This window comes from Stegostoma tigrinum, chromosome 3, assembly GCF_030684315.1.
Source record: "Stegostoma tigrinum isolate sSteTig4 chromosome 3, sSteTig4.hap1, whole genome shotgun sequence".
Taxonomy (NCBI): Eukaryota; Metazoa; Chordata; class Chondrichthyes; order Orectolobiformes; family Stegostomatidae; genus Stegostoma; species Stegostoma tigrinum.
Window position 1 is genome coordinate 17,144,561 of NC_081356.1, and position 27,712 is coordinate 17,172,272.

The 27,712-nt window shown below is 42.5% G+C and overlaps 1 protein-coding gene across 1 annotated transcript; it reads right to left on the reverse strand.

Annotated features, from left to right (window-relative positions):
• Window positions 1-205: 205 nt before the first annotated feature.
• LOC125450687 (gonadotropin-releasing hormone receptor-like) lies at window positions 206-13,409 on the reverse strand. Its single transcript, XM_048526741.1, has 3 exons — window positions 12,864-13,409; window positions 5,625-5,832; window positions 206-450 (listed from the first exon to the last, which is right to left on the reverse strand). The coding sequence occupies exons 1-3, from the start codon at window positions 13,407-13,409 to the stop codon at window positions 206-208; spliced, it is 999 nt and encodes a 332-aa protein (XP_048382698.1).
• Between the last annotated feature and the right edge of the window lie 14,303 nt (window positions 13,410-27,712).

Here is a 27,712-nt window from a genome sequence, read left to right on the forward strand (position 1 = left end):
GAGTCAAAAATCCCAGATCTCATAGTATACATGCTGAGATATTGCCACAACATTGTTGGTCTGTGTGCGAGGGATTTCACGGTATTGCTGGGGTTGTGTGACTGAGCAGAGAAATGGAACTGAACTGCACAGAGAATGAAAGCAATAAAAGTAAAACTGATTAACAAAATACCATTAAAAGACAAATGTCACATTTAAGCATACATTACAGAGAAAAATAACCATAAATAAATGGATCAAAGCAAGGATTTAGTAACCCAAAAAGAAATAAAAAGTGATTGACAGGATCAGGTAACTTGTGGTGTAGATCGCGATCAAACCAATACCAAATTCCCATCAAGTAGTAGGGAGTCCAGCAGATCATAAAAGAAGTGGCAAACGCTATTGTCATTTTTATTGTTTTCTTGCGAGCTAATGATAAGGCATTGCTGGATCGGCTCAGCTTCATCTCTGTGAAATAAATATTTACAAAAATTTAGCACCATCAAGCAATGTAGAGGTCAGCAGTGAACGCTAAGTTGCATATTACAGTAAATATTACTCTGGGGTTTTGTATGGTTCTAAGGTGGCTCTGAGGAATGATGTTGAATAGTCCTCAGTGTGAGTAAACTAGAAAACAAGCTGATCTCAATAAAATCAAGCAGTTGTACCTTCTAGCATGTCCATTGATTTCACAGACTGCTCTGTTCTTCCCAAACTTTGCAGTGACATTAGCCACCACCATCACTAAGCTTACACACAATTTAAGGTTGTACAAAGAAAAGACAAAGAAGATTGGCATTTCTTGGTTTCCCTTGGTCCTTCATTTCTAGGACCCAGAATTGTTGGAATGTTAGTACTGTCTCATTAACAAGGTTAATATGGGAAATGATTAAGTTGATTGAAATTGGCATTCTCTATGGGAAAAAGGACCCTCAATTTGATATTGCAGTTCAGTTAAGACGAATGGATGTTCCTAAGTTGGTAAAGTAAAACAAATTATAATACACAAGCTACCCTATTATATGCCCACTCACCTGAGAGGCAATTTTATGAGAGCTCATTATTAATACAATTCTGTCCATTTTGCAATGCGTCCTAGACAGATATCAACCCCAGGATGCTCACAGTGCTCTGGATATTTCCAGCAGATATTAAATTGCATATTGTTTTAAGTATTTAGTCAATTAAATTTTTATGTAATTACTGATATTGCTTTCATCATTCTTTCAAACAGGACATTCCAGATCATAACTCGTTGTAAATAAAATATTCCTTTCAACTTCCCTCAGATTCTTTTGCCAATGATCTTAAATCTTTGTCTATACGTTATCAACTGTCCTGCTGTTAGAAACAAGAGCCTCAATATTAATCCACATACATTCAATCCTGTGGGTGGGAAAAAATCAGTACCTAGCTAAAAGAAGGCAAAAATTGCTCAACCTTTTCCCAATCCAAAACTATTGTCCATGACTTCTAGATAACAAAGTGTGGAGCTGGATGAACACAGCAGGCCAAGCAGCATCTCAGGAGCACAAAAGCTGACGTTTCGGGCCTAGACCCTTCATCAGAGAGCATGACTTCTAACTGTTAACAGGGCAGTTGAGTGCCCAGCTGTGAACAGACAGGAGCCTCATAAACATGTTTAAGTTGGTCAAATGACATGTTGAGGAGAAGGCAGTTGAATGGCAAAAAAGAGGCAGTAACGGCAGGCCTGTGTTCATTGAAATCCCTATCCACCCAACAGGTATTGAAGCCTCCTTGATCTCTTGGAGGGACAATGATATCTTTGGTAGCAGTAATTAGTCGCTAATGAGTATGATTGTCCAATGAGGTAGTAGCTTGTCACTGCCCATGTATTCTGTGGGTCCTTGATGAGCCCAGTATTGGAGCAGCAACTCCGACTGTGTATCTGGCAAGTCTTTCCTGTGGGTGGCAGTTGCCCTTGGCCTTGAGATCACTGACTTTTCTTTCCTAATTCTACCAGCCTCCATCACTTCTTCTGGCAGCTCATTCCATTCACATTCCACCCTCTGCATTAAAAGGTTGCCCCTTTTAGGTCCCTTTTAAATCTTTCCCGTCTCACCTTAAACCTTTACATTTTATTTCTAGACTCCCCTATCTTGGGAAAAAAAGACCTTGAATATTCATCCTATGATTTTATAAACCTCTATAAGGTCCCTTCTCTGATGCTCCAGGGAAAATAGCCACAGCCTATTAAGCCTCTCCCTGTAGTTCAGAATCTCTAACCCTAGCAACATCCTTGTAAATCTTTTCTGAACCCTTTCAAATTAAACGACATCTTTCCTATAGCAGTGAGACCAGAATTGAACACAGTATTCCAAAAGTGGCCTCACCAATGTCCTGTATAGCTGCAACATGACCTCCCAACTCTGATACTCAATGCACTGACCAACAAAGGCAAGCATACCAAATATCTTCACTACCCTGTCTGCCTGCGACTCCAATTTCAAGGAACTATGAACCTGCGCTCCAAGGTCTTGTTGTTTGGCACAACTACCCAAGACCATACTATTAAGTGCGTAAGTGCTGCACTAGTTTGCCCTACCAAAGCGTATGAATTCACATTTATCTAGGTTAAACGCCATCGGCCACTCCTTCGCCCACTGGCCCATCTGCTCAAGATCCCGTTGTACTCTGAGGTAACCGCCTTCGCTCTTCACTACATAACCAATGTTGGCGCCATCTGCAAATTTACTAACGATACCTCCTTTATTCACATTCAAATCATTAACATAAATGACAAAAAGCAGCTTGTCATGCTGTTGACCACGGGCACCTTCTCTTCTACAAGGGAAATGATGCTCATTCCTTAGGGCCCCCCCCCAAAGGTCCCTGGGTGGCATTCGGCACTTTCTTCTCCAACAATGCAGCATAAATCCCTAGAAATGATTCTGTACAATGCATGCATTCAAATGGATGTAGTGGGTTAAGAATCAGGCAACTGCAAAATGGGTAACATTGCAAGCCTTTGACAATTGGGCTATCATTTCTGGCAGGGCAATGACAATAAATGGAGGTGATTACAGTCAAAACTGATGCGATGAGGATTGGAGTCACTGGCACTGATAAGAAGGAATCAGGAGATGAGGATATAGAAGGAGAGCAGATGAGAGGATGTGCATTGAATCAGTTTCATTTATTCTAATGAAAGTGCTGCTGAAATAAGGAGTGACAAGATATGGTGAGCGGGATTGTGTTGCAGGGGTAAAAAAAGCTATGTTCTCGCTTTTCCTAACCTGGTCAGGTCATTAAACTGCTTGCAGCACTGAATCCAAGAATTTAGGATGACATTTCTGCTGTTCACCTTCTCTGACAGTTCCAAAAGAGCCTTTTGGTGGTGGCAGCTTGTGTCCTTCACCCACTCACTGAGAACAATTCCTCCCTACAGCTCCTGTCCCCAGCAGTCAACCCATTATGTATCTGAAGGCCTTTCTCTTTTTCTACTCATCCTTTAACTTTCTGGTTTATCTATTATAAAGCAAATCAACAAACTTCCTCCTGTATTTCTATTGTGAACTGGGCCTTTTAAATAGTTGAGGGGAAATTGTGGAATGTGGGTTCGCATCAAGTCTGCTTATGTGCAGAAAATGTACAAAATCTGGAGGCATAATGATAATGAGCCAAACCTTGTTAAAATTGGACATTTCTGGCTTCTGCCACGTTATTCCACACCAATCCCTAACCATTCTCTGTTCATGACTCCTTGCTAATATCATGGCCAATATCTTTTTCCAACTTCTTATAATTTAGAACAGCTCTGTTATGTTCTCCTAATGTCCTGTGCTCTAAAGAAAATGACCCTAGTTTTTTTTAGCCACACCGTATCACTGAAGTTCCTCATCTTTGGCCAGATTATCATAAACCTATTCTGTATCATCTCCAAGGCTTGTACGTCCTTTGTAGGTTATGGTGAATAGAATGCAGCTGAGGTTTAAACAATGATTTATGAAGTTTTGGCATAACATAAGAGAACAATCTAAAACTTTATGCATCACTGCATCATGTAATATCACCTATAAAGAGGCCATTCAGCCCATTTACCTGTGTTAGCTCTACGAGAGTTACTTCATTAGTCCTACATACTCATTCTCTTTCATAGTTCTGCAATTTTGCTTTCCTTTCAAGTATTTATCTAATTCTTGGTTTAACTCTTTTAGTCTCCATACTTGCTAAAAATGGGTTATAGGGGGATGGGCCTGGTGGGATGCTCCAAGGGGCAGTGTGGACTTTTTGGGCCAAAGGGCCTGTTTCCACACTGTATGGAATCTAATCTAATCTAATCTAATCTAATGTGATTTTGAATATGTTCATTGAAAATTCCCCCACTCACTATTGATCCAAATCATCTGCTTTTTAAACGCCCCATTGTACAGTTACAGTTTTGCTTACTAATGTTTAATTCTAATCCACTTGGACCTTTTAACTTAATGAAGTTACCCCTCCCCTAGTTAAGCAGTTTTACATGTGAGGATTGGTTGGTTCTGTTAGATGGACAGCCAGTTGGTAGCGCAGAAGTACTCTAACAGCCTGGGTTTAATTCCCGTTCTGGCCGAGTTGTTATGAAAGTCTCACTTTCTCAACCTTGCCCTTTGTCTGAGGTGCAGTAACCCTCAAGTTAAACCACCACCAGTCTTCTCTCGCACTAGTGAGAGAGCAGGACTATGGCAACTTTATTTTTACTCTTTTTTACACTTGATTGCACCTTGTTCTTTTCCATAACTTTTCTAAACCAGATGTTATATGAGTTAACAAATGCACTTTTTCAGAAACATGCTCAATTTGCCTTACTTCATGCCCTAGAACCAAATCTAGTACATCTTTTCTAATTAGAATGGAAGCATATTGATCAAAACAAAGTTATCTGATACACATTTTAGGAATTCTGTCTCCTTGCTAAATTTTACACTGTTACAATCTCGGTGTGCATTAGGATTATTGAATTCAGGAATACAATTTTTCTTTAAGTAAAAACAAATATAAGGCTGTTGGATTAGTTTTAGTTGCCTCAGGTGATCAGAGATGAAATTCAGATTGGGGTTTAAATCTTTTATCTTGCCTCTCCTAGGCAGTCTCCTGATACAGGTTGGGAAAGCGAGTGTCTATACTTTTATACACAAGACACTACCACTATACGAGGCAACCTGGATACAATGATAAATATTTTCTTGTCCATCATTTTGTGTATGCCTGATAGAAATTTCTGTGTTTAACACCTTTACGTATGTATAAGTTCCACTTAAAGCAAACAAATGTTTTGTATTCTTCGTCTCAATGCACTGGCTACAAGTATTAAAAGAATCTTCAGGGGTACAGAAAACACTAATTTTATCAAAGAAAACACTGTCACTGAACATGCCATGAGGTTACATTGGTGAATTTGCTTCACTTTCAGCGATGATATATAATCTCATTAGTATATCACAACCCTTATACGGCAATGGTGAACTACTTCTTAAAGTTATTTACAGTAATTACTTTACTTTAATCTGATGTATAATATATTCTAACCCCAGAAATATGCTTGGCACTAATTACATTGTATCGTTTTCTGAATTAGGAACATATAGGATCATTTCGATAATAGGTGACTAGAAAGTTTTCTAAACATATTTCAAGCATACGGTTATCTTTTGGGTTCAGGACCCTTGTCACAGTGATGATTATTCTGGAATTGCAGATCAGCATGATGAGTAGAGGGATAACAAAAAGAAATCCAAAGGTGAAGAGGTTGTAAAATTTCTGGTCCAGCTCTCCATGAAAGCTTTCAAGGGTTGCGCACTGTGAGAAGGGGTACGGTTCTGAGTAATGGATCATTTTGAAGAGGAATAGCTACAAAAGAATGAAAAAGAAAAACACAAAATCAATTATAAAAAACAGTGCAATTCCTTATATTTGCTCCCTAAATCTGGGCAAGACTTGTATTTATTATCCTCTTCCTAATTTCTCTAGAATGTGGTGGCCCTCCTTTTTCAACTTTCGAAGTTCAATGTGGGGGAGCTGCTCGGTTCTTCTATACTAAACAGTTTGTCAAGCCACTTTGAAGGACAGTGAAAGCTTCAACTATATTGGTGTGGGGTCACAAGTGGGCAGATTTCTTTCCCCCAACAGCAACTCCTCTTAATTGGGGCAGGGGGAGTGTGATAGCACTTTGACTATAACTCTCACATTTCTATGACAAATAAAGCCAAGAATCTGATAAGTCACTTGGTACTACAGAACTTTAATATTGCTGAAAAAGGATATATCTTTTCTTGATGCTTTTCATCTTGCACTCACCAAGACAATTCAGGAGAAAGACCAAAGTAAAGAGAAAACAGCACTTGAACTGTACGAGGTGTTGGCAACTATTCTATGAATGGTAGAGATGTTGCCATGTGAATTACACCAATTAATGATGATTCAAAGCTAACTCCCAAACTCTCTTTGATAATAAAATGTGAGGCTGGATGAACACAGCAAGCCAAGCAGCATCTCAGGAGCGCAAAAGCTGACGTTTCGGGCCTAGACCCTTCATCAGAGAGCTCTCTGATGAAGGGTCTAGGCCCAAAACGTCAGCTTTTGTGCTCCTGAGATGCTACTTGGCCTGCTGTGTTCATCCAGCCTCACATTTTATTATCTTGGAATTCTCCAGCATTTGCAGTTCCCATTATCTCTCCCAAACTCTCTTTATGCAGTTAGCAGCCAAATTTTGTTTAAAACTTAAACAAGCAGGTTGAGTCTAATTTGGTTAGCATTGTCCCGAGAAATGAACCACAGAGTGGCTGTCACCTACTTTGTTGCTTCGAAACAGGCACCATGTATGTACATTTACCTTCTGTATGCAAAGATCAGAGACCTGTATACTAATATAGGTATGTTCCAGTATACACAAGTGCACTATATGGCAAAGCCATTTACATGTCTCTCTGATTTACCATATCTGTTTGCAATTTCCTTGTTATGAAGTTTGTTCCCCCCCCTCTGTATTTTGTATTACTTTTCCAAGTTTCATACCAGCTGCACCACGTCAAAATCATGTCTTGCATACCCAAACCCAGGCTGTTAATATAGTTGACCCCCTTGTAGAATTTGCACATCTCTGGAAAACAACTATTCACTGCTTTGAGCCAATTTCCAATCCCTGTCTCTGTCTCTTTAACCCTATGGAGATAATTTAGCTGACAAAGTGTGGAGCTGGATAAACACAGCAGGCCAATCAGCATCTTAGGAAGACAAAAGCTGACATTTCGGGCCGAGACCCTTCCTGAAACGTTAGCTTTTGTGCTCCTAAGATGGTGCTTGACCTGCTGTGTTCATCCAGCTCAACACTTTGTTATCTCGGATTCTCCAGCATCTGCAGTTCCCATTATCTCTGATCATAATTTAGCTCACATGTTTGTCATGAGAAATTTTGAGATCAAATAAATTCTGACGTGACCAATCTAGTCTTTCAGATTCAAATGATTCACTTATATTATTGGGGTTCATCGGGTTGAAGAGCAAAATAAATGCCTTCATTGAGTAGGAGAGATTTTGAGGTGAAAGTGCAGCAAGCTCTTGTGGAACTGTACTTCAGCAGGACTTCGTGCTTTCACATATGAGTGAAGGATGGGAATATCTGGAAGGAAAGAGAAATGGAGTGTATCTTCTCCATGACAACTGCAAAGCTCTATAGTGTGGAGGCAGAATATCAGGATACAATAAATAAAACAATGAGATTCTGCAGTGGGATGCACATATAGTATTTCAGGACGATTGAAGTAACATGTGCCAAGAGGCCCTCAAACCAATAGTTATCTTATGATTTTGTAAGAACTTCAACAGAAGCTTTTATTTATGTGGAACCTTTAACACACTGGCCAAAGAGAAGGAAACATGAAGACAACTAACCAAAAGCTTCACCAATTAGGTTGATTTTAAGAATCATCTTGAAAGAAATTTTGTGAAAGAATTCCAGAGCTTAGGGGCTTCTCTGCTAAAGATTTGTCTGCGAATGCTGAAGTGAAGGAATGTACAGGGGACCAGATGAGAAGAATGCAGGATGGGGAGCATAGTGAGCCAGTGGTTATCTCTGCTACCTCACAGTGCTGGGGACCCAGGTTTGATTCCAGCTTTGGGTGACTGGTTATGTGGCATTTGCATTCTCTCCTTGTCTCCATGGGTTTCCTCCAGATGCTTCAGTTTCCTCCCACAGTCCAAAGGTGTGGAGGCAGGTGAGGTGGCCACAGTAAATGTGGGATTACAGGGGTAGGGAGGGTGCTTGCAGGTGGGATGATCTTCAGAGAGGCATTGCAGGCTTGATGGGTTGAATGGCCTCTATCTACACTGTAGGGTTCTATGATGATTCCAGATGATTGCAGAAATGGAAGAGGTTACAGAGGTAGGGAAGGGCGATACCGTATGACAGACTTAAATGTAAAAATTAGAAATTTTGATTCAAACCTCTGAGGACTCAGAAGCAATTTAAGTCATTGAGCACAGCTGATGAACAAACATGACTTGGTGTAAATTAGGATATGAACAGCAGTGCTTTGGATGACCTTAAGTTTGCAAAGGGCTCAGAGATGGGAGGAAAGCTAGTCCAGTCTCAAGTTAACAAGCATAGAAGAGAGACAGTAGCAGATGGGCTAAGGCAGAGATAACAATATTCTAGAGTTGGAAGTATATGCTCTTTGAAGTCTAAGAAAAATGGAGTTGGAAGCTGAACTCAGTGTCAAATAGGATACTGAGGTTGCAAGGAGATAGCAAGAACTGGAGATGCTGGAGTCAGAGATAACACAGTGTAGAGCTGGAAGAACACAGCAGGCCAGGCAGCATCAGTGAGCAGGAAAGTTGATGTTTAGGGTCGAGACCCAACTTCAGAAATGGGGAGGGGAAAGGGACCTCAGAAATAAATAGTGAGAGGATTCCCTATTTATGAGCTCCCTTCCCTCTCCCCATTTCTGTAGAAGGGTCCTGGCCCGAAACATCAGCCTTCCTGCTCTTCTGATGCTGCCTGGCCTGCTGTCTTCCTCCAGCTCCACGCTGTTTTATCTCAGGTTGCAAAGTGTCTGGTTTGGTCTGAGTTGGGGATAATTAGGAACAGAATTACGACAAGGCCTGAGGAAAGGCTCATCAATCTTCCGGATATTTAGTTGGAGAAAAATTGGGGTATTCAGGATGAGAAAAACAACTGACAAATCAGAGGTAGTGGAGGAGCCAATGGAGTGGAGGTAGTGGCAAGGTAACACAGGCTGTACCATTCCCTGAAACATAACATAATTGAGAAAACATTTTCTTCTATTGATTCCTTAATGACTCTGCATATGCAGCAAGTTGCTGAAAACAGAGGAGGCACAGGTTTCATTGCATAGATCCAAGTCCAGAGAAGGAGTGTTACTTTAAGATAGTTAGATAATATCACAGTATGTTACATTCCAGCTTCATCTTGACAGGTAGCAAAATACGAGTAACCTGCTTGCAGTAGAATATTTTTCCTCTTTTATAGCCTGTAAGAGCAAAACCCAGAAAAATGAGATTTCATAACAGGGTAAATAGTTAGAGATAGTAGGAACGGTCGATCCTGGAGTCTGAGGTAACAAGGTGTGGTTTTGGATGAACAAAGCAAGCCAAGCAACATCAGAGGAGCAGGAAAGCTGGTGTTTCAGGTCTGGGCCGTTCTTACAGCCGTCTCTACAAAAAAAAACCCAGTCTTCATGGTATATGATTTAAGTACTTACACATTGGGAACGTTCAGACAATATCATACTGAGAGTAGCATTTTACGCAGAAACTGCAGCATCTTTGCTGAGTTAGCTGATACCAACGGATTTTGATGCATTTGGGTAAGAGAAACTGGAGTTACCTGGGATACCCATTTTAGATTGTATACTTGGTGGAAATAGTACATATTCATTACCAACGTTATGATGGGAAAAGGATGGAGCTAGTAAAACAGTTCCTCTCAAGAGGAAGCTAGGTCATTTATATATACTTCAGGCCACATGTTTTCTTTCTGAAACATCTTAAACGGTATAAATAACTTGTGATGTATCTGGTGTTTATTTGAAACAGAATTGTTTTCTTTTCCAATTACCTTTGTTAAGTATTTGTGAATGGGTCTATTCAAGAACTTGCCATTGATCACAATTTTTTCATTGATTACCAATCAAAATCCAGGGGAATTCCCTGCTTACACCATTGCGGGAGATATAAAGATTATACTAAACAGAAACTGACCATTGGATTCTGATGAAAGGCCATCAACCTGAAATGTTAACTCTATTTCTCACTCTCTGCTGATGCTACCAGATATGTTTATTAACTCCAGTAGTTTGTGTTTATTATAGAAATAGGGTATTTATGCCAACTGTCCATAGTATTGTTTATTCTCCATACAAGCCTCCCCCTATCCCTCTTCACCTAATCCAGTGAAAGCTTTTAATTCTTTCTCCAGCGTGCAGTTAACTTGCTCACCTTTCAATGCATTAATGCTAATCACCTCCAAGTTCCATATCCTAACTATCTTCAAGTAAGGAGAATTCTTCCAAATTACCAGTTAAATTTATTATGGTCAGCTTTATATTTTGGACAGCTTCTCCACAAATGGAAGCAACTTTTTTTATGTCTATGTAATCAAACACTTTGTAATATTAATCAGGTCAACTCTTATCCTTCTCTTTTCTACAGAAGCAGCAAAGCATTTTTGGTCTATCTTCACTGTTTTGATGCTTTAAATTTGTTTGTACTATCTGCATTGCATCTATATGCTTCTTATGATATGCAAACCAGAACTGTGTCCACAACAACATGCAGTATAATCAAAGTTCTAAATAAATTTTAAATATATTTTCTGCTCTATCATTCTATCCCTCTAGAAATTAAGCTTGCTATTTGATCATGTTTTACATGGGTTTGTAAATCAGTACTGCTGCTGTTGATGTTTATATAGCTGTACTTCATCTCTAACTCATTCAGGCTCATTTGCTTGAAGAAGTATGTGAGCTCTTAATGCTTTCTACCAAAAAATTTCTTCACACTTATTTACATTGAAATTACTTCTGAACAAACAAACTTGGAGTGTGATCAACCACTTAGCCCCTCAAACCTGCTCCATCATTCAGTAAGATCATGGCTAATCTGATTATTCCACATTCCCATCCACACTCTTGCTTATTGAGAATGTATCTAGCATAAAAGTGTTAAGAGACACTCCATCCACAGCCTTTCCAGATAGAATTCCAAATATTCATGACCATCTATGAGAAAAAAAATCTCATTAAGCTTAAATTGGTTTCCCCTAAGTTTGAAATCCTAGTCGTTCATGGGGAAACATTTATTCTGCCTGTACCTTGTCAAGATTGCTCAGGATCTGATATGGTGGGGGCCGCTATCAAGAAAGACCACATATGTGACCCATATGGTTCTGCAGGAGGCGTTTCACTTCAGCTCAGTCCAGTTACATTTCTGGTCAACGTTAACCTCAGGATGATAGTGGTGGATTCAACAACGAGGCAGTTTTATTGTTTCTAGGAGGTGATTGCTGCCTGGCACTTGTGTGACATAAATGTTACTTAGCAATTCTGAATATTGCCCATGTATGCTGAATGGTTGTGTTTGTGGGTCGTGAAAGAAGGTAAAAGCAGGCTGCTTGGAGATTATTAAGGAAAAATCTTCAGGGAAGATGTGCTAACTGATGCTTGCTTTCCTTTTACTTATACATTGGATTTAATAAATTCAATCGAATGGTTAATCCCACATGAAATCTGACAGTTATATTTCCAGTTTCAAAATATTTTCTCATTACATCTTTAAATAAAGATTGCATTACCTTTCCTACCAACAATATGAAACCATAGGGACTTATACAAAACTTGTATTTAAACACAGGAATTACACCATCTGCCTGCCACTTCTTATATTTATAATTCTATAGTACCTCAAAAATATTTTCCCTTTCCTCAATATCTGCAAATGCATTCTATCCAGGCCAATGGATTTATTCTTTTGAAGTTTGATAAGGTTATCAATTATCCTTCCCTTTTCAATTAGACACTGCACCATTCACCACTATTTCCCTAAGCAGTTTTGGAATGGTCAAATAATGGCTTTGTAGTCAATTGCCATATCTTAAGATTTTTATAGGCAACAGTTTTGAGTGTGCAATATTGTCTATTGTGATGGATTTCAGTCATCTAGCATCAGAAGTAATCCAACTGTATTTAGTAAACTATATTTCACTGTAGTTTTGAAGTGGCAGAGAATTGCATTTGATTAAAGTTGTGAAAGCCCAACTCCTAGATTAACTGGGAGATCAATGAAATGAAGACTAAGATACTCCAGATTCATTTCATGGGCTGCGGTATTAGCTTGTGGCAGTACATTGGGCATAGGTTTCCAGGATTAACAATGCAAAATCAGTCAGGGATTCTTTCCTAAATGTAGCCGGTCACCTCTGCTGGTCAGTCTGCAGATATGGGTGAATCAGCTGAGTATGATCCCTGGCACACACGTGAATGAGGATTACATGTGTAATATACCAGAATGTTTTTCAAAGAATTTCAACCGAGAAATACAATCAATTATCTCAGTTGAGTACATAATTTAGACCATTAGAGGGAAAACAAGCAAACAAGGTAAGGTTATACATAGAATACAGGTATGTCATACAAGACATTGTGGAAGTTATAATAGACTTAACCTGACTGACAGTTTGCGTCAATTTGATGATAATTACCAAACATAAATAGCAAAGTTAAATCTTAGGCTTGCAAAAATTAGCTTCAGAATCATCTGGTAATATATATAGCTAGAACAGCAAAGCTTTAAATGTTCATCATGCTTTATAAAATTCTACACAGCAATGATTCTTAAAGACATACACATCAGTATAGGGTTCACACCTGAGGTAAAGCCAAGACCATGCTGAAGAACCAAGCCATCACGATCATACATGTTCCAGTGCAGATACATCCAGTTGCACTTTTCAAGGGTTTAGTAATTGCCAGACACCGATCCACACTGATCACCACCACCATGAATGCAGGGCAGTACATGGAGAAGAGTTTGAAAAAGTTTAGGACCTTACAAAGGAATCCGCCTCCGTACCATTGCACTGTGATGTTCCAGGCACCATCCATTGGCATAACAATCAGGGTCTGTAGCAGATTGGCTGCTATAAGGTTCTTGAGTAGCAACTTGATCCGTGATCCCTTTTTCTGATGCTGTTTGGATAGCTTCACCAGGAAAAGTATGTTGCCTGTAATGGACAAGATCATGAGGAAGAAGGTGATGGCCACTCTAACCACACCTGAAATTGTCAGCGTTGGCAATTGTAAGGAATGGTTGAACACAATGGCAGACAGGTTGTCGTTGAGAGGAAAGAATATTTCTTTTCTGAATTCCACGTAGCTCACTACGGTGTCATTCTTCTGGGGGATGAAAGCCATGTCTTGGGAGCAGGAAAGTGAATCTAACTGAGTCTATGTGAGTATAGCCAACTGTTAGCTTGCTGTTTCTTCCTCTGTACCTGCTGCAATCTAGCAAATTTGAAATTCAAGCACAGGTAAATATATCTGCCACTAATGTTTATGAAACACTGATAATGATCAGAGCATTTAATCCCTTCACAAATGTTTGCTGCACACTTGGTTTTATTTGCTTGCAGTACTGGTTTGGTCCTTGCAATAAATTATATTTCTGCCTCATTTCATTGTTTTAAATTTGATCCCTTTAGTCTTTTTGTAAAATGTACATCTGCTTTTAGGTTATTGATAATAGCAAAAGGTAAAACTATGCCCTTTCTCAATTCAATTTGCAATATTCGGAATATTGACATGACACAAAGTATCAAGGAAAAGGATGAGAAAGGAACATATTTTGTAAAAGAATGTATTTGCAAAAAAGTAAAAGTTTAATTATCAAGTAGAATTCAGTTCTTCATTCATATATATGCTCCAATTTTCAGACCACTTAAAATATCTGAGAAATAATTTTATGGTTTTTGGACCAGGCTTTTGTGTCAGAATGGGAAGAAGTGAGTCAGGCCGTTTGACGCTTCTGAAAGGGAAACCTTTCTCCTAATTTTACTGCAACCATAATTTTGTGTCAAGAGAGGGCTTAGGTCCTATGAGCTGGGAGGTAATGTGGGAGATAGGCTGACTAGAAGGCACATCTTGATTTATAGAGACAGGAGTCCAGCTACCAATATCATTCATAAGTCCTTTAAACCTCAAGCTCTCAACTGCCTCCAATTCATCATATGCCTTGCACATCATTTCACGCTCACCATGTCCCCTCTGTGCACTCACACAACCCCCTTGGCTGCTTCAAACCCCAGATGAATATGTTGCTTGAAAGATGGTGCAGGCCAGAGGTTTTAGGGACTTGGGACAAGGGAACCAGTACTAGGGAACATGAGACCTGCACAAGTTAGATAATTTGCACCTAAACAGAACCAAAACCAATTTGTTTTGCAAAACAATTGCCAATACTATCAGGGACAATTTAAAATAATTTGGCTAGTGTGTCGGGACCTGAATGTAGCATGAGAGAAGAGTACCAGTGTAAACAGAATATTAGGAGTAATATTACTACTAGACGAAGAAACATCACAGCATTATAATGCTGGATCTGGTTCACTTGAATTAAGTGGGCATAGTGGATTAAATGGCAGTGGGGGAAGATTAGGGACTGGTGATCATTGTATCATAAGGTTTATTTCAACTGTGAAAAAAAGGGCAAGGGAAAGTCCAGAGTAATGATAATTAACTGAGCATTTAAATCACTTCAAACCATTACGCTAGAGAACCCAGGTGGTGTTTCAGTTAATAAAATGTGAGGCTAGATGAACACAGCAGGCCCAGCAGCATCTCAGGAGCACAAAAGCTGACGTTTCGGGCCTAGACCCTTCATCAGAGAGGGAGATGGGGTAAGGGTTCTGGAATAAATAGGGAGAAAGGGGGAGGCGGACCGAAGATGGAGAGAAAAGAAGATAGGTAGAGAGGAGAGTATAGGTGGGGAGGTAGGGAGGGGATAGGTCAGTCCAGGAAAGACGGACAGGTCAAGGAGGTGGGATGAGGTTGGTAGGTAGGAGATGGAGGTGCGGCTTGGGGTGGGAGGAAGGGATGGGTGAGAGGAAGAACAGGTTAGGGAGGCAGAGACAGGCTGGGCTGGTTTTGGGATGCGGTGGGTGGAGGGGAAGAGCTGGGCTGGTTGTGTGGTGCAGTGGGGGGAGGGGACGAACTGGGCTGGTTTTGGGATGCGGTGGGGGAAGGGGAGATCTTGAAGCTGGTGAAGTTCACATTGATACCATTGGGCTGCAGGGTTCCCAAGCAGAATGAGTTGCTGTTCCTGCAACCTTCGGGTGGCATCATTGCGGCACTGCAGGAGGCCCATGATGGACATGTCATCTAAAGAATGGGAGGGGGAGTGGAAATGGTTTGCGACTGGGAGGTGCAGTTGTTTATTGCGAACCGAGTGGAGGTGTTCTGCAAAGCGGTCTCCAAGCCTCTGCTTGGTTTCCCCAATGTAGAGGAAGCCACACCGGGTAGAATGGATACAGTATACCACATTGGCAGATGTGCAGGTGAACCTCTGCTTAATACGGAAAGTCATCTTGGGGCCTGGGATAGAGGTGAGGGAGGAGGTGTGGGGGCAAGTGTAGCATTTCCTGCGTTTGCAGGGGAAGGTGCTGGGTGTGGTGGGGTTGGAGGGCAGTGTGGAGTGAACAAGGGAGTCACGGAGAGAGTGGTCTCTCCGGAAAGCAGACAAGGGTGGGGATGGAAAAATATCTTGGGTGGTGGGGTCGGTTTGTAGATGGCAGAAGTGTCGGAGGATGATGCGTTATATCCGGAAGTTGGTGGGGTGGTGTGTGAGAATGAGGGGGATCCTCTTTGGGTGGTTGTGGCGGGGGTGGTGTGTGAGGGATGTGTTGCGGGAAATGCGGGAGACGCGATCAAGGGCGTTCTCGACCACTGTAGGGGGAAAGTTGCGGTCCTTGAAGAACTTGGACATCTGGGATGTGCGGGATTGGAATGCCTCATCGTGGGAGCAGATGCGGCGGAGGCGGAGGAATTGGGAATAGGGGATGGAATTTTTGCAGGAGGGTGGGTGGGAGGAGGTGTATTCTAGGTAGCTGTGGGAGTCGGTGGGCTTGAAATGGACATCAGTTACAAGCTGGTTGCCTGAGATGGAGACTGAGAGGTCCAGGAAGGTGAGGGATGTGCTGGAGATGGCCCAGGTGAACTGAAGGTTGGGGTGGAAGGTGTTGGTGAAGTGGATGAACTGTTCGAGCTCCTCTGGGGGCAAGAGGCGGCGCCGATACAGTCATCAATGTAACGGAGGAAGAGGTGGGGTTTGGGGCCTGTGTAGGTGCGGAAGAGGCACTATTCCACGTAACCTACAAAGAGGCAGGCATAGCTGGGGCCCATGTGGGTGCCCATGGCCACCCGCTTTGTCTGTCGGAAGTGGGGGGAATCGAAAGAGAAGTTGTGGAGGGTGAGGACGAGTTCGGCTAGGTGGATGAGGATGTCGGTGGAGGGGGACTGGTCGGTCCTGCGGGACAGGAAGAAGCGGAGGGCCTTCAGGCCATCTGCATGCGGAATACAGGTGTATTGGGACTGGACATCCATGGTGAAAATGAGTTGTTGGGGGCCAGGGAATTGGAAGTTCTGGAGAAGGTGGAGGGCGTGGGTGGTGTCACGGACGTAGGTGGGGAGTTCCTGGACCAAAGGGGAGAAAATGGAGTCCAGATAGGTGGAGATGAGTTCGGTGGGGCAGGAACAGGCTGAGACAATGGGTCGACCAGGGCAGGCAGGTTTGTGGATTTTGGGAAGGAGACAGAAACAGGCCGTGCGGGGTTGGGGAACAATGAGGTTGGAGGCTGTGGGTGGGAGGTCCCCTGAGGTGATGAGGTCATGAACGGTGTTGGAGATGATGGTTTGGTGCTCGGGGGTGGGGCCATGATCAAGGAGACGGTAGGAGGAGGTGTCGGAGAATTGGCGTTTGGCCTCGGCGATGTAGAGGTCAGTGCGCCATACTACCACTGCGCCACCCTTGTCTGCGGGTTTGATGGTGAGTTTGGGGTTGGAGCGGAGGGAGCGGAGGCCTGCCCGTTCTGCGGGGGAGAGGTTGGAGTGGGTGAGAGGGGTGGAGAGGTTGAGGCGGTTAATGTCTCGATGGCAGTTGGAGATGAAGAGGTCGATGGAGGGTTGGAGGCCTGGGGGTGGTGTCCAGGAGGAGGATTTATCTTGGAGGCCGGTGAAGGGGTCAGTGGAGGGAGGGTTAGGTTCCCGGTTGAAGAAGTAAGCATGGAGGCGAAGGCGGCGGAAAAACTGCTCTATGTCCAACCATGACTGGTGTTCGTTGATGTGTGGTTGTAGGGGGACAAAGGTGAGCCCCTTGCTTAGGACTGACCGTTCGTCCTCAGTCAGTGGGAGGTCTCGGGGGATGGTGAAGATGCGGCAGGGCTCAGTGTGGCTGTCCTGGTCGACCCATTGTCTCAGCCTGTTCCTGCCCCACCGAACTCTTCTCCACCTATCTGGACTCGATTTTCTCCCCTTTGGTCAAGGAACTCCCCACCTACGTCCGTGACACCGCCCACGCCCTCCACCTTCTCCAGAACTTCCAATTCCCTGGCCCCTAACACCTCATTTTCACCATGGGCGTCCAGTCCCATACACCTGTATTCCGCATGGAGATGGCCTGAAGGCCCTCCGCTTTTTCCTGTCCCGCAGGACCGACCAGTCTCCCTCCACCGACACCCTCATCCGCCTAGGCGAACTTGTCCTCACCCTCAACAACTTCTCTTTCGATTCCTCCCACTTCCTACAGACAAAGGGGGTGGCCATGGGCACCCGCATGGGCCCCAGCTATGCTTGCCTCTTTGTAGGTTACGTGGAACAGTGCCTCTTCCGCACCTACACAGGCCCCAAACCCCACCTCTTCCTCCGTTACATTGATGACTGTATCAGCGCCGCCTCTTGCTCCCCAGAGGAGCTCGAACAGTTCATCCACTTCACCAACACTTTCCACCCCAACCTTCAGTTCACCTGGGCCATCTCCAGCACATCCCTCACCTTTCTGGACCTCTCAGTCTCCATCTCAGGCAACCAGCTTGTAACTGATGTCCATTTCAAGCCCACCGACTCCCACAGCTACCTAGAATACACCTCTTCCCACCCACCCTCCTGCAAAAATTCCATCCCCTTCCACTCCAATTCCTCCACCTCTGCTGCATCTGCTCCCACGATGAGGCATTCCACTCCCGCACATCCCAGATGTCCAAGTTCTTCAAGGACCGCAACTTTCCCCCCACAGTGGTCGAGAACGCCTTTGACCGCGTCTCCCGCATTTCCCGCAACACATCTCTCACACCCCACCCCCACCACAACCACCCAAAGAGGATCCCCCTCATTCTCACACACCACCCCACCAACCTCCGGATACAACGCATCATCCTCCGACACTTCTGCCATCTACAAACCGACCCCACCACCCAAGACATTTTTCCATCCCCACCCCTGTCTGCTTTCTGGAGAGACCACTCTCTCCGTGACTCTCTTGTTCGCTCCACACTGCCCTCCAACCCCACCACACCCGGTACCTTCCCCTGCAACCGCAGGAAATGCTACACCTGCCCCCACAACTCCTCCCTCGCCCCATCCCAGGCCCCAAGATGACCTTCCATATCAAGCAGATGTTCACCTGCACATCTGCCAATGTGGTATATTGTATCCATTCTACCCGGTGTGGCTTCCTCTACATTGGGAAAACCAAGCGGAGGCTTGGGGTCGGCTTTGCAGAACACCTCCGCTCGGTTCGCAACGAACAACTGCACCTCCCAGTCGCGAACCATTTTAACTCATTCTCCCATTCCTCAGACGACATGTCCATCGTGGGCCTCCTACAGTGCCACAATGATGCCTCCCGAAGGTTGCAGGAACAGCAACTCATATTCCGCTTGGGAACCCTGCAGCCCAATGGTATCAATGTGAACTTCACCAGCTTCAAGATCTCCCCTTCCCCCACCGCATCCCAAAACCAGCCCAGTTCGTCCCCTCCCCCCACTGCACCACACAACCAGCCCAGCTCTTCCCCTCCACCAACTGCCTCCCAGAACTAGTTCAGCCTGTCTCTGCCTCCCTAACCTGTTCTTCCTCTCACCCATCCCTTCCTCCCATCCCAAGCCGCACCTCCATCTCCTACCTACTAACCTCATCCCACCTCCTTGACCTGTCCGTCTTCCCTGGACTGACCTATCCCCTCCCTACCTCCCCACCTATACTCTCCTCTCCACCTATCTGCTTTTCTCTCCATCTTCCGACCGCCTCCCCCTCTCTTCCTATTTATTCCAGAACCCTCACCCCATCCCCCTCTCTGATGAAGGGTCTAGGCCCGAAATGTCAGCTTTTGTGCTCCTGAGATGCTGCTGGGCCTGCTGTGTTCATCCAGCCTCACATTTTATTATCTTGGATTCTCCAGCATCTGCAGCTCCCATTATCACTGGTGTTTTAGTTGTCAGTTTTGAATACACTCCAGTAGGAAAAGAATTCTAACGCATCTCAACTCATAAGCAATGAGAGCTAATATAATGGCCAACCTACATTTCATGAGGGAGACAGCAGGAACTGCAGATACTGGAGTTTTTCAGGACTTCTTAGCCTGCACCAGGAAAGGGAAGTAGTACAGGGGAAGATATTCAAATAAAACTTACAATGGCGATTGCGGCCTCAGAAGAGGTGCTTGCAGGGTTGTGATGTAAGGCCTTACCAATCCTCCGAAGGCCTGACAACAAGGCACAGGGTTGAGACAGGAAAGAAATTCATTTTTACAGTGAAAAAAGCCTTCAAGATCTCAGATTTTCCAGTTTCATTTCCAACTCTATCAGGTGATGAAAATCTGGCCCGTCATGCTTATAGTACTTTCTGATTAGTGCAAGGAACAGCTTACATTGATATAACGTGTGTCATGCCTTTAGAATGCCTTACAGCCAATAAGGTTCCTTTGAGGTAAAAGCCATAAGACCTTAAGATGGAGGAGCAAAAAAGGCCATTCAGCCCATTGAGTCCATTCTGCCATTCAAGGAGATCATGGTTGATCTTTTTTGCCATATCCATATAACCCTTGTTAATTAAGAATCTGTTTCTCTCAGCCTTGAATATACTGAACAACCCAGCCTCAATGGCTGTCTGCAGTAAAGAATTCCACAGTTTCATTATCTTCTGAGAGAAGAAATTCATCCTTGTTTCTACCTTAAATGGGCAACTCCTTACTCTGCAATTTTGCCCTCTGGACCCAAACTCTCACACATGAGGAAACACCCTCTCTGCACCTACTTTGTCATAGCAACTGAGGAACATAGGAACAGAAGTAGGCCATTCAGCCCCTCCAGTCTGCTCCACGAATTAACAAGTTCATGGCTGATCAGTGGCTTAACTTTATATGCCTGCCTTGAGCCCATATCCCTTGATACCCTTGCTTAATAAAAATTTGTCTTTCTCAGATTTAAATTGAGCAATTGAATTAGCATTGACTACTCTTTGCATATAGAAATGTTTTCTTACATCTCTTCCGTGTGGTCTGGCCCTAATTCTTAGCCTATACCCCCAGCTCTAGAATCTTTAACTTGTGAAATAGCTTATCTTTGTCTAACCTGCCACTCCCTGAAGACATCAATTAGATTGCCTCTTAACCTTCTAAATTCTAAAGAACAAAAGGTCTAATTTATCTAATTCCTCCACAAAACTTAACTCCTGAGTTCCAGTTATAAGAGATAATGGGAACTGCAGATGCTGGAGAATCCAAGATAATAAAATGTGAGGCTGGATGAACACAGCAGTCCAAGCAGCATCTCAGGAGCACAAAAGCTCTGATGAAGGGTCTAGGCCCGAAACGTCAGCTTTTGTGTTCCTGAGATGCTGCTTGGCCTGCTGTGTTCATCCAGCCTCACATTTTATTATCCTGAGTTCCAGTTATCGTCCTTGTGTGACTCCCTCTAGGGACAAAATATTCTTTCTAAGTTGTGAAGCCCAGATCTGCTCACAGTACTCTAAGTAGAGTATAACTAGAATTTCTATAACTGCAGCATAACATCTGCGTCCCTATAGTCCAGCCCTTTAGATGTGAAGGCCATCATTCCATTAGCCTTCTCGACTATTTTCTGCCCCTGATCTTGGCGTGTAAATGAGCTATGCACCTGAATCCCCAAATCAGATTGGATATCTGCTGTAATTAACATCTTCCTTTTAAAAATTCCCTGATCTACCCTTTTTCGGTCTGCATTGGAAACCCTCACACTTGCTTATATTAAATTCCGCCTGCCACAGCTTTGTCCATTCACCAAATGGATCAATATATTGTTGTAATTTTATGCTGTGATCAACACTTTCTATAATGATTACATCAGCCAATTTGGATATTTTACTTTTTATTGCCATTGTCCAAATTGTTAATGAATATTGTGAATGATTGAGACCCCAACACAGTTCCCTAGTGGATACGATTAGCCACATGCTGACAACTTGAGTACTTACCCATTATTCAAACTCTCTGTTTCCTGCCACTCAACCAATTTGCTATCCATGTCAGTAATTTGCCCTCAATTCCATGAACTTCCACTTTAGCTAACAATCTCTTATGTGGAACTTTATCTTATGCATTCTGGAAGTCTATATAGACGAAATCCATTGACTCACATCTGTCCACCGCCTTTGTCACCCCCTTCAAAAATCTCTGAAAAGTTTTTTTCGGCATGACCTATTCTTCATGAATTCATGTTGACTTGGTGATAAGCTGAAATTTTTCAAGATGGTCAGTTACACTATTCTTGATTATAGACTCCAACAATTTCCCCACTGCAGTCGTCAAGCCCCCTAAGAATGTTGTATGGTTCAATGAGGTCTCCTGTCGAAAATTCAATGAATATAAGCCTAACCTGCTCAACCCTGGCTCAAAAGAAATCTCTTCATATCTCCAAACTGCTGAACCTTCTCTGGACTGCGTCTAATGATAGAATACCTTTCCATAGATAAGAGGACTAATAGTCAATGTTGTTGTGCAAGCAAACACAGCAGTCAATTAGCGGATATGAGCTCCAAAAGAAAACACATGGGGCAAATCACCAGCTAATCTGCCTAGGTGAGGTCGGCTAAGACTGGAATTTAAATAGGGACATTTGGGCAATCCAGCTTTTGTCAATCATCAGAATTTCTCATTTTTTCTGGGATGGCAGGTCTCAACAGAAAGCTGGCTCTCGAAGCAAAGCAGCTCTTATTGAAGAATCAGCTTATGTGATCAAATTGAAGGAGTGATCTCATTTTTATGATCTACTGATTCATAATTGTACCTGTGTTGAAAACCAGGAATTCATTCTGCTTAACCTTTGAGCTCTTATATTAGCCTTACATACTGCTAGCTCAACTGCAGTGCTTTTATGACCAGTTGATGAGGGGTAAATCAACTCCTCTTTCTTTTAACCCCTTCAGTTTGTGGTTTTACCAAATGTATTTATTTCTTTTTAGCACACGGTTGTCGTACTTCATGCAAAAAAACAAGCCACTGATTGAAATTAAGGAGACACTTGCACGGTTTTTCTGAGTGAGAAAAAGGAATTTTATTACTTAAAAGCCCCAAGGAAAACAATAAAATGTGACAGTAAGCAAACATACAAACACACGTATAAAGTTGAAAAGGGGGAGATGTCTCATCCAAAAAGATAAAGAATCTGCAGTTTTAGAAGTTCTAAGAGTCCTTGAGTTGTTATAGCTCTACCTGAGACTATGGCTTTTTACATGATAACCTGTGCCCTTAGTACTAATAAAAATGTCTAGAATCTTTGATGAATAGACATTTCTTTGATCATATCTCCTGATTTCGGTGATAATCTGCTCAAGGTACATGAACATTTTTATTTGTTCCAGTACTTGACTCTTCAATGGCATAGATTCATTCATCAGAATCGCTACAGTATAGAAACAGGCCATTTGGCCCATCTACCCTCTGAGGCACAACTTACCCAGACTCACCTCCCTACTCTATAATTCTGCATTTCCCTTGGCCAATCCATCTAACCTGGACCATGGGAAGTAATCGAATATCGGGAGAATGTGCAAACTCCACACACACAGCCACCCAAGGGTGGAACCTAACTCAGGTCATTGGCATTGCGAGGCAGCAGTGCTAACCACAGACCCACCGTGGCCCCATGTCTCAGGCAATGATGTTTATAGGCTTAGTTGTCTTTCCTTCCAGTGAAAACCTTGCAGCTAAAGTGGTTCAGCTTCTTGTAGCTAAGGCAAGGCCTACCCTATCCTGGAAAACCTTCTTTTTCCTTTTCATGACATTCTCCATGATATTCACATCCATTGCTCAAGCCTTGATCTTTCTGCTGGCCCTTCTCTAATTAGTCATTTCTTTTAGTTATTGAGGGCTTGCAGGCTTGAACTGCATTTCAGTACAGTATACAGTTCTATCTATTCCCTCCGTTAATACTATTCAGTTCTTGATTAGCATCTTGGAACTTCTGCAAATTCCAATTAATGGTAAAGTCCTTTTTTTTCAACAGAGATGGTCCTACAGTAGGATCTGTTAGTTCTACAACTATCATAATTCTGATGAGAATAGCTTTCGGTTAACCACATTCGTAGATGCCCCAGAGCTGTCACATATGATGAATATTCTCCCTTACTTCCTCTGGGTTCTTGTATTAACCATATTACATTAACACATTACATTAGTCTAGATTTCATATTCACATATTGAATTTCTGCTCTTGAGTATCTAGAGTACAATACAGCTTGTAGCAATTCTTTCCATCTCTGTAAACTGAGTTGTTGTTCTTATTTAGAGATAGCAAGAACTGCCAACGCTGGAGTCAGAGGTCAGATAGTGTGGAGCTGGAGGAACACAGCAGGCCAGGCAGCATCAGAGGAACAGGAAAGCTGACGTTTCAGGTCAGGATCCTTCTTCAGAAAAAGAAGGGTCCCGACCTGAAACATCAGCTTCCCTGTTCCTCTGATGCTGCCTGGCCTGCTGTGTTCCTCCATCTCCAAACTGTGTTATCTCTGTTGTTCTTATTTGTTTAGTTTTTTTTGTTCTGCACTGTGGCAATCTTATAATTTAGCCAATAAAACTGGATGTGGAGGTGTTGGTGTAGGACTGGGGTGGACAAGGTCAGAAATCACACGACACCAGGTTACAGTCCAACAGGTTTATTTGAAAACACCACCTTCGGTCCTTCTTCAGGTGTTAGTGAGAGAGGTAACATCAGACACAGAATTTATAAGTAAAAGATCAAATGGTTACATCATTGATGAGGATGTATGAAACAAATCTACGATGTTGTTAAACCTTCGATCCTATATATGTGTCTGTAAATCCCCAAATTCATTTTAAGTCAAGGTCCTGAGAGAACTAAACGTTTTATCACTGGAAAGAAGAGGTGACATTTCAGATCAGACAATGCATGTTAGGTGTGAGGCCTTGTTTAGAATTTGTTTGTGTTTCAGTTTGGAATCAGTCTGAAAGAAAGGAGGATTGGCAGTATTGAACTATCCAAAACAGATCAACACATGTTGGAGGCAAAAGTGGCTGAAAGTACAACATAAGAAAGACAGCTGATGTTTTAAAAAAATTGAAACTTATTTTGACAGCTTCATATATAACATTTCCACCTGGGTTTGTCATAATGGTGTCAGATTTGCCAAAAGCTGCTACTTTGGACATGGTGGGAAATCTGTGGCAAAATTGCCAACTCTTCCAGTTTTATATCAAGCTGTCAAAATAAGTTTTAATTTTTTAAACATCTGCTGTATTTCTTTTGTCGTACTTTCAGACACCTCTGCCTCCAGCATGTGTTATTTGGGATTGGGTAGTTTGCTGCTGCCAATCTTCCTTTCTTTCAGCATAACCTAGGGCCTATCTAATTATGAGTGGTGGAGGACAGGCCATTGGTAAGTCTAAAAAGAAGGAGGTACTTACCATACATGACAAGTAGCTGAGTGCATGCTAGCTATCAGTACAGTTTACATTAACATGCTAGGCGTAATTACTAAGAAATCTCAGAATTCGTTCAGAATACATATGTCCTATGGGTGCTCATTCAGAACTCAACTGTTCCATCCACCCAGTCACTGTATGACATTATCAGATTGGGTGGAGCTCAATACAGCTCAATAACATCGATTTCAGAATCATTAAATTGGTTGTCAGTGAACTACATGTCATGATAGTCCTCATTAGCATCATCAGATGATTGTTCTGTAATGAAACAAGGTTCCTACAATTCCCCTGAACAACTCACTCAGCTATATAGCGAATATATGATTGAATTTGATCTGCTGACTCTCAAATGACTTATTTATTCCTGTTGAGGTCCCTTATGCATGCTCATTGGCCTAGTGGGGCAACCATCATCTATGGTGATATCTATTACAGTTAGTAGCATGCTCCATATATTATAGCCCTAGCATAAATTACTTTCTGACCTCTTCACTGTCCATTGCAGCCATATCTTATGGAGCCATAATAAAAACAATAAATCATAACAACATGTTCAGTTTTGGCAGCTGAGTCCTTTTTTTTAACTCCCTTTTGCTTTCTAGTCTCTGCATTGTTTTCTCCCTTTGCTTATGAGACATATAATTTTACTCTTTGAGCCTTCCTCTCCCTCCCTATAGATATTCTTTCCCTTAAGCCTTCGTCTTTTCCTCAGTGCAGTTGGCTTATTTTCATTCCCTGGCCTACACTGCTGCCTTTGTACTTCTTACTCTATTCTTGGTAGAGGCTTGCTTTTGGAATGCTAAATCTACCCCATTGCAGTTCCTAAGACTGCTGCTGTCATTTGTTTCTCAGCCACTAACTCACTGTGTGTCTTCTTAAAGTGGTAATTCTCTACGTGTTAAATTCACTTTTCAAAAATGATCTTCATTTTCTTCAGTGTCATATGAACTGCATCACTGCCACTAAATCATGCTTTCAGATGCACTCTGACAGTCTGTGATATTCTTCTTTGGATAGTTTGCTGCCACCAACCTTCTCCTCTCTATTGCTGAATCTGGGGTCTAGGGTAATTCATGCACCGCTGCCAAATTCAGGCCCTTAACACATTAATTAGTAGTTAAGAAGTGGAGGCATCTTCCTCAAGAACATTGCTTTCTGTGTGGAACATGACTCAAAAGGTTTACCTCCCCATGGCTGTTCTGTTTTCACACGTTCCTCACCGAAAACATTAACAGTGACATTAAGCAACACAAAGCACTGCTCAGTTGTGGTTAGTATCCTTGGTTCATTGTTAACATTCGTTTCCCAGAATCAGAAAGTTTGGACCCTATTCCCATTTTAGTTCCTTGAAAATATAACACAAGGACAATAAGTAATGCTGACAGAGCCCTACACTGTTAGTGTCTTTCATATGGCACTTTAAACCAAGGCACAGTTATCTCTCTCAGGTAGATGTGAAAGATCCCATTGCACTATTTTGACAGAGTAGGGATGTTTTATCAAACGTCCTGCCAATGTTTATTTCTCAACAAACATGACAAACATCATGGCTGTTTGCCTGGAATTTACCCAAGTTTCTACACTTATTTATTTTAGGCTGTTATAACAGGCATAAAGACATTTTTTTACTTCAAATATATGCTTTATTCATAAATGTTTGTGCATATGCAGAGTTGCAAATGCAATTCGGTTCTGTACAGTAGCATATCAAGGAAAGAAACATTGGAGTTTGACTCTATCCAAGCAAACTGAAGACATCTCTTACTTGAACCAAATTATATTTGCATGCATTTGAGGCACTAGGACGGTCTGATAACTGAACAGACGCCCATTTAACTTCAGCACAAAGATTTCAAACAGTGGTCTTTCCCTACTGCGCCTTAGCAGCAGTTGCCCGAAGCTTTGGTGCGACCCTCAGCACATAGTCCTGGGCCTTGGAATGTACCAGTCTGCAACACTTCATCAAGGTCAACTCCTTGTTCTGGAAGACCAACAAGTTTTGCACAGACTATAGAGTGTTTTTCATTAAGTTGATTGTCCACCAGGCACCATCGATGTTTGTACCAGTGTGAGTGCTGGGAGCAGTCTGTCAAGTACAGCAGGTTTAAAGACTGCTCCAGGACTGTTTACATCAAGCATGTTAAAATACTCCTAACAGTCCAGAATCCCTTGCTCTGCTCACCATCAAAGCCACACTTGAACCTCTAGGGGGCTACAAAATTGGTGGGGTTGGGGATCTGAGGATGTGGGAATGTGGATAATCAGAGCCAAGGAGGTGAGGGATGGGTAGAGTGTGAACAGGGAATCTGTCATTGAACTGAAGCAGGCCTTAAGGAGCACATCTTCTGCTCGTGAAGCTAAAAGAGATAGTGGATTGATCAGAATTGTGCATTACCATGTCGCCTCCCCAGTCAGCTCTCAAAGGGAACCATGCTACAGCTGGAAGTGCAAGTTCTGGGAAAGGTAACAACGTGTTTTGCCTTTGATTGCAAAGTTTAGGCCAGTACATTCACTATCATTAGTCAAACGGTTTAATAGATTGCATTTTAATGTCATAATGATTCTAAGTGATGTCATCAGTGGGAAAATAGATTCTTGTGGTTAACTATTCATTTTGCTACTTGTGGCAACTTGCACTTATCAGCCAGAAACTAATCCTTGAAGGGAATGATAAGCAGTTGGCAGTATTTTTGTCTTACTAGACAGCTGGGTGCTATTAGCCCACAAAGCATCCCCAAAAAAAGTGCTATTT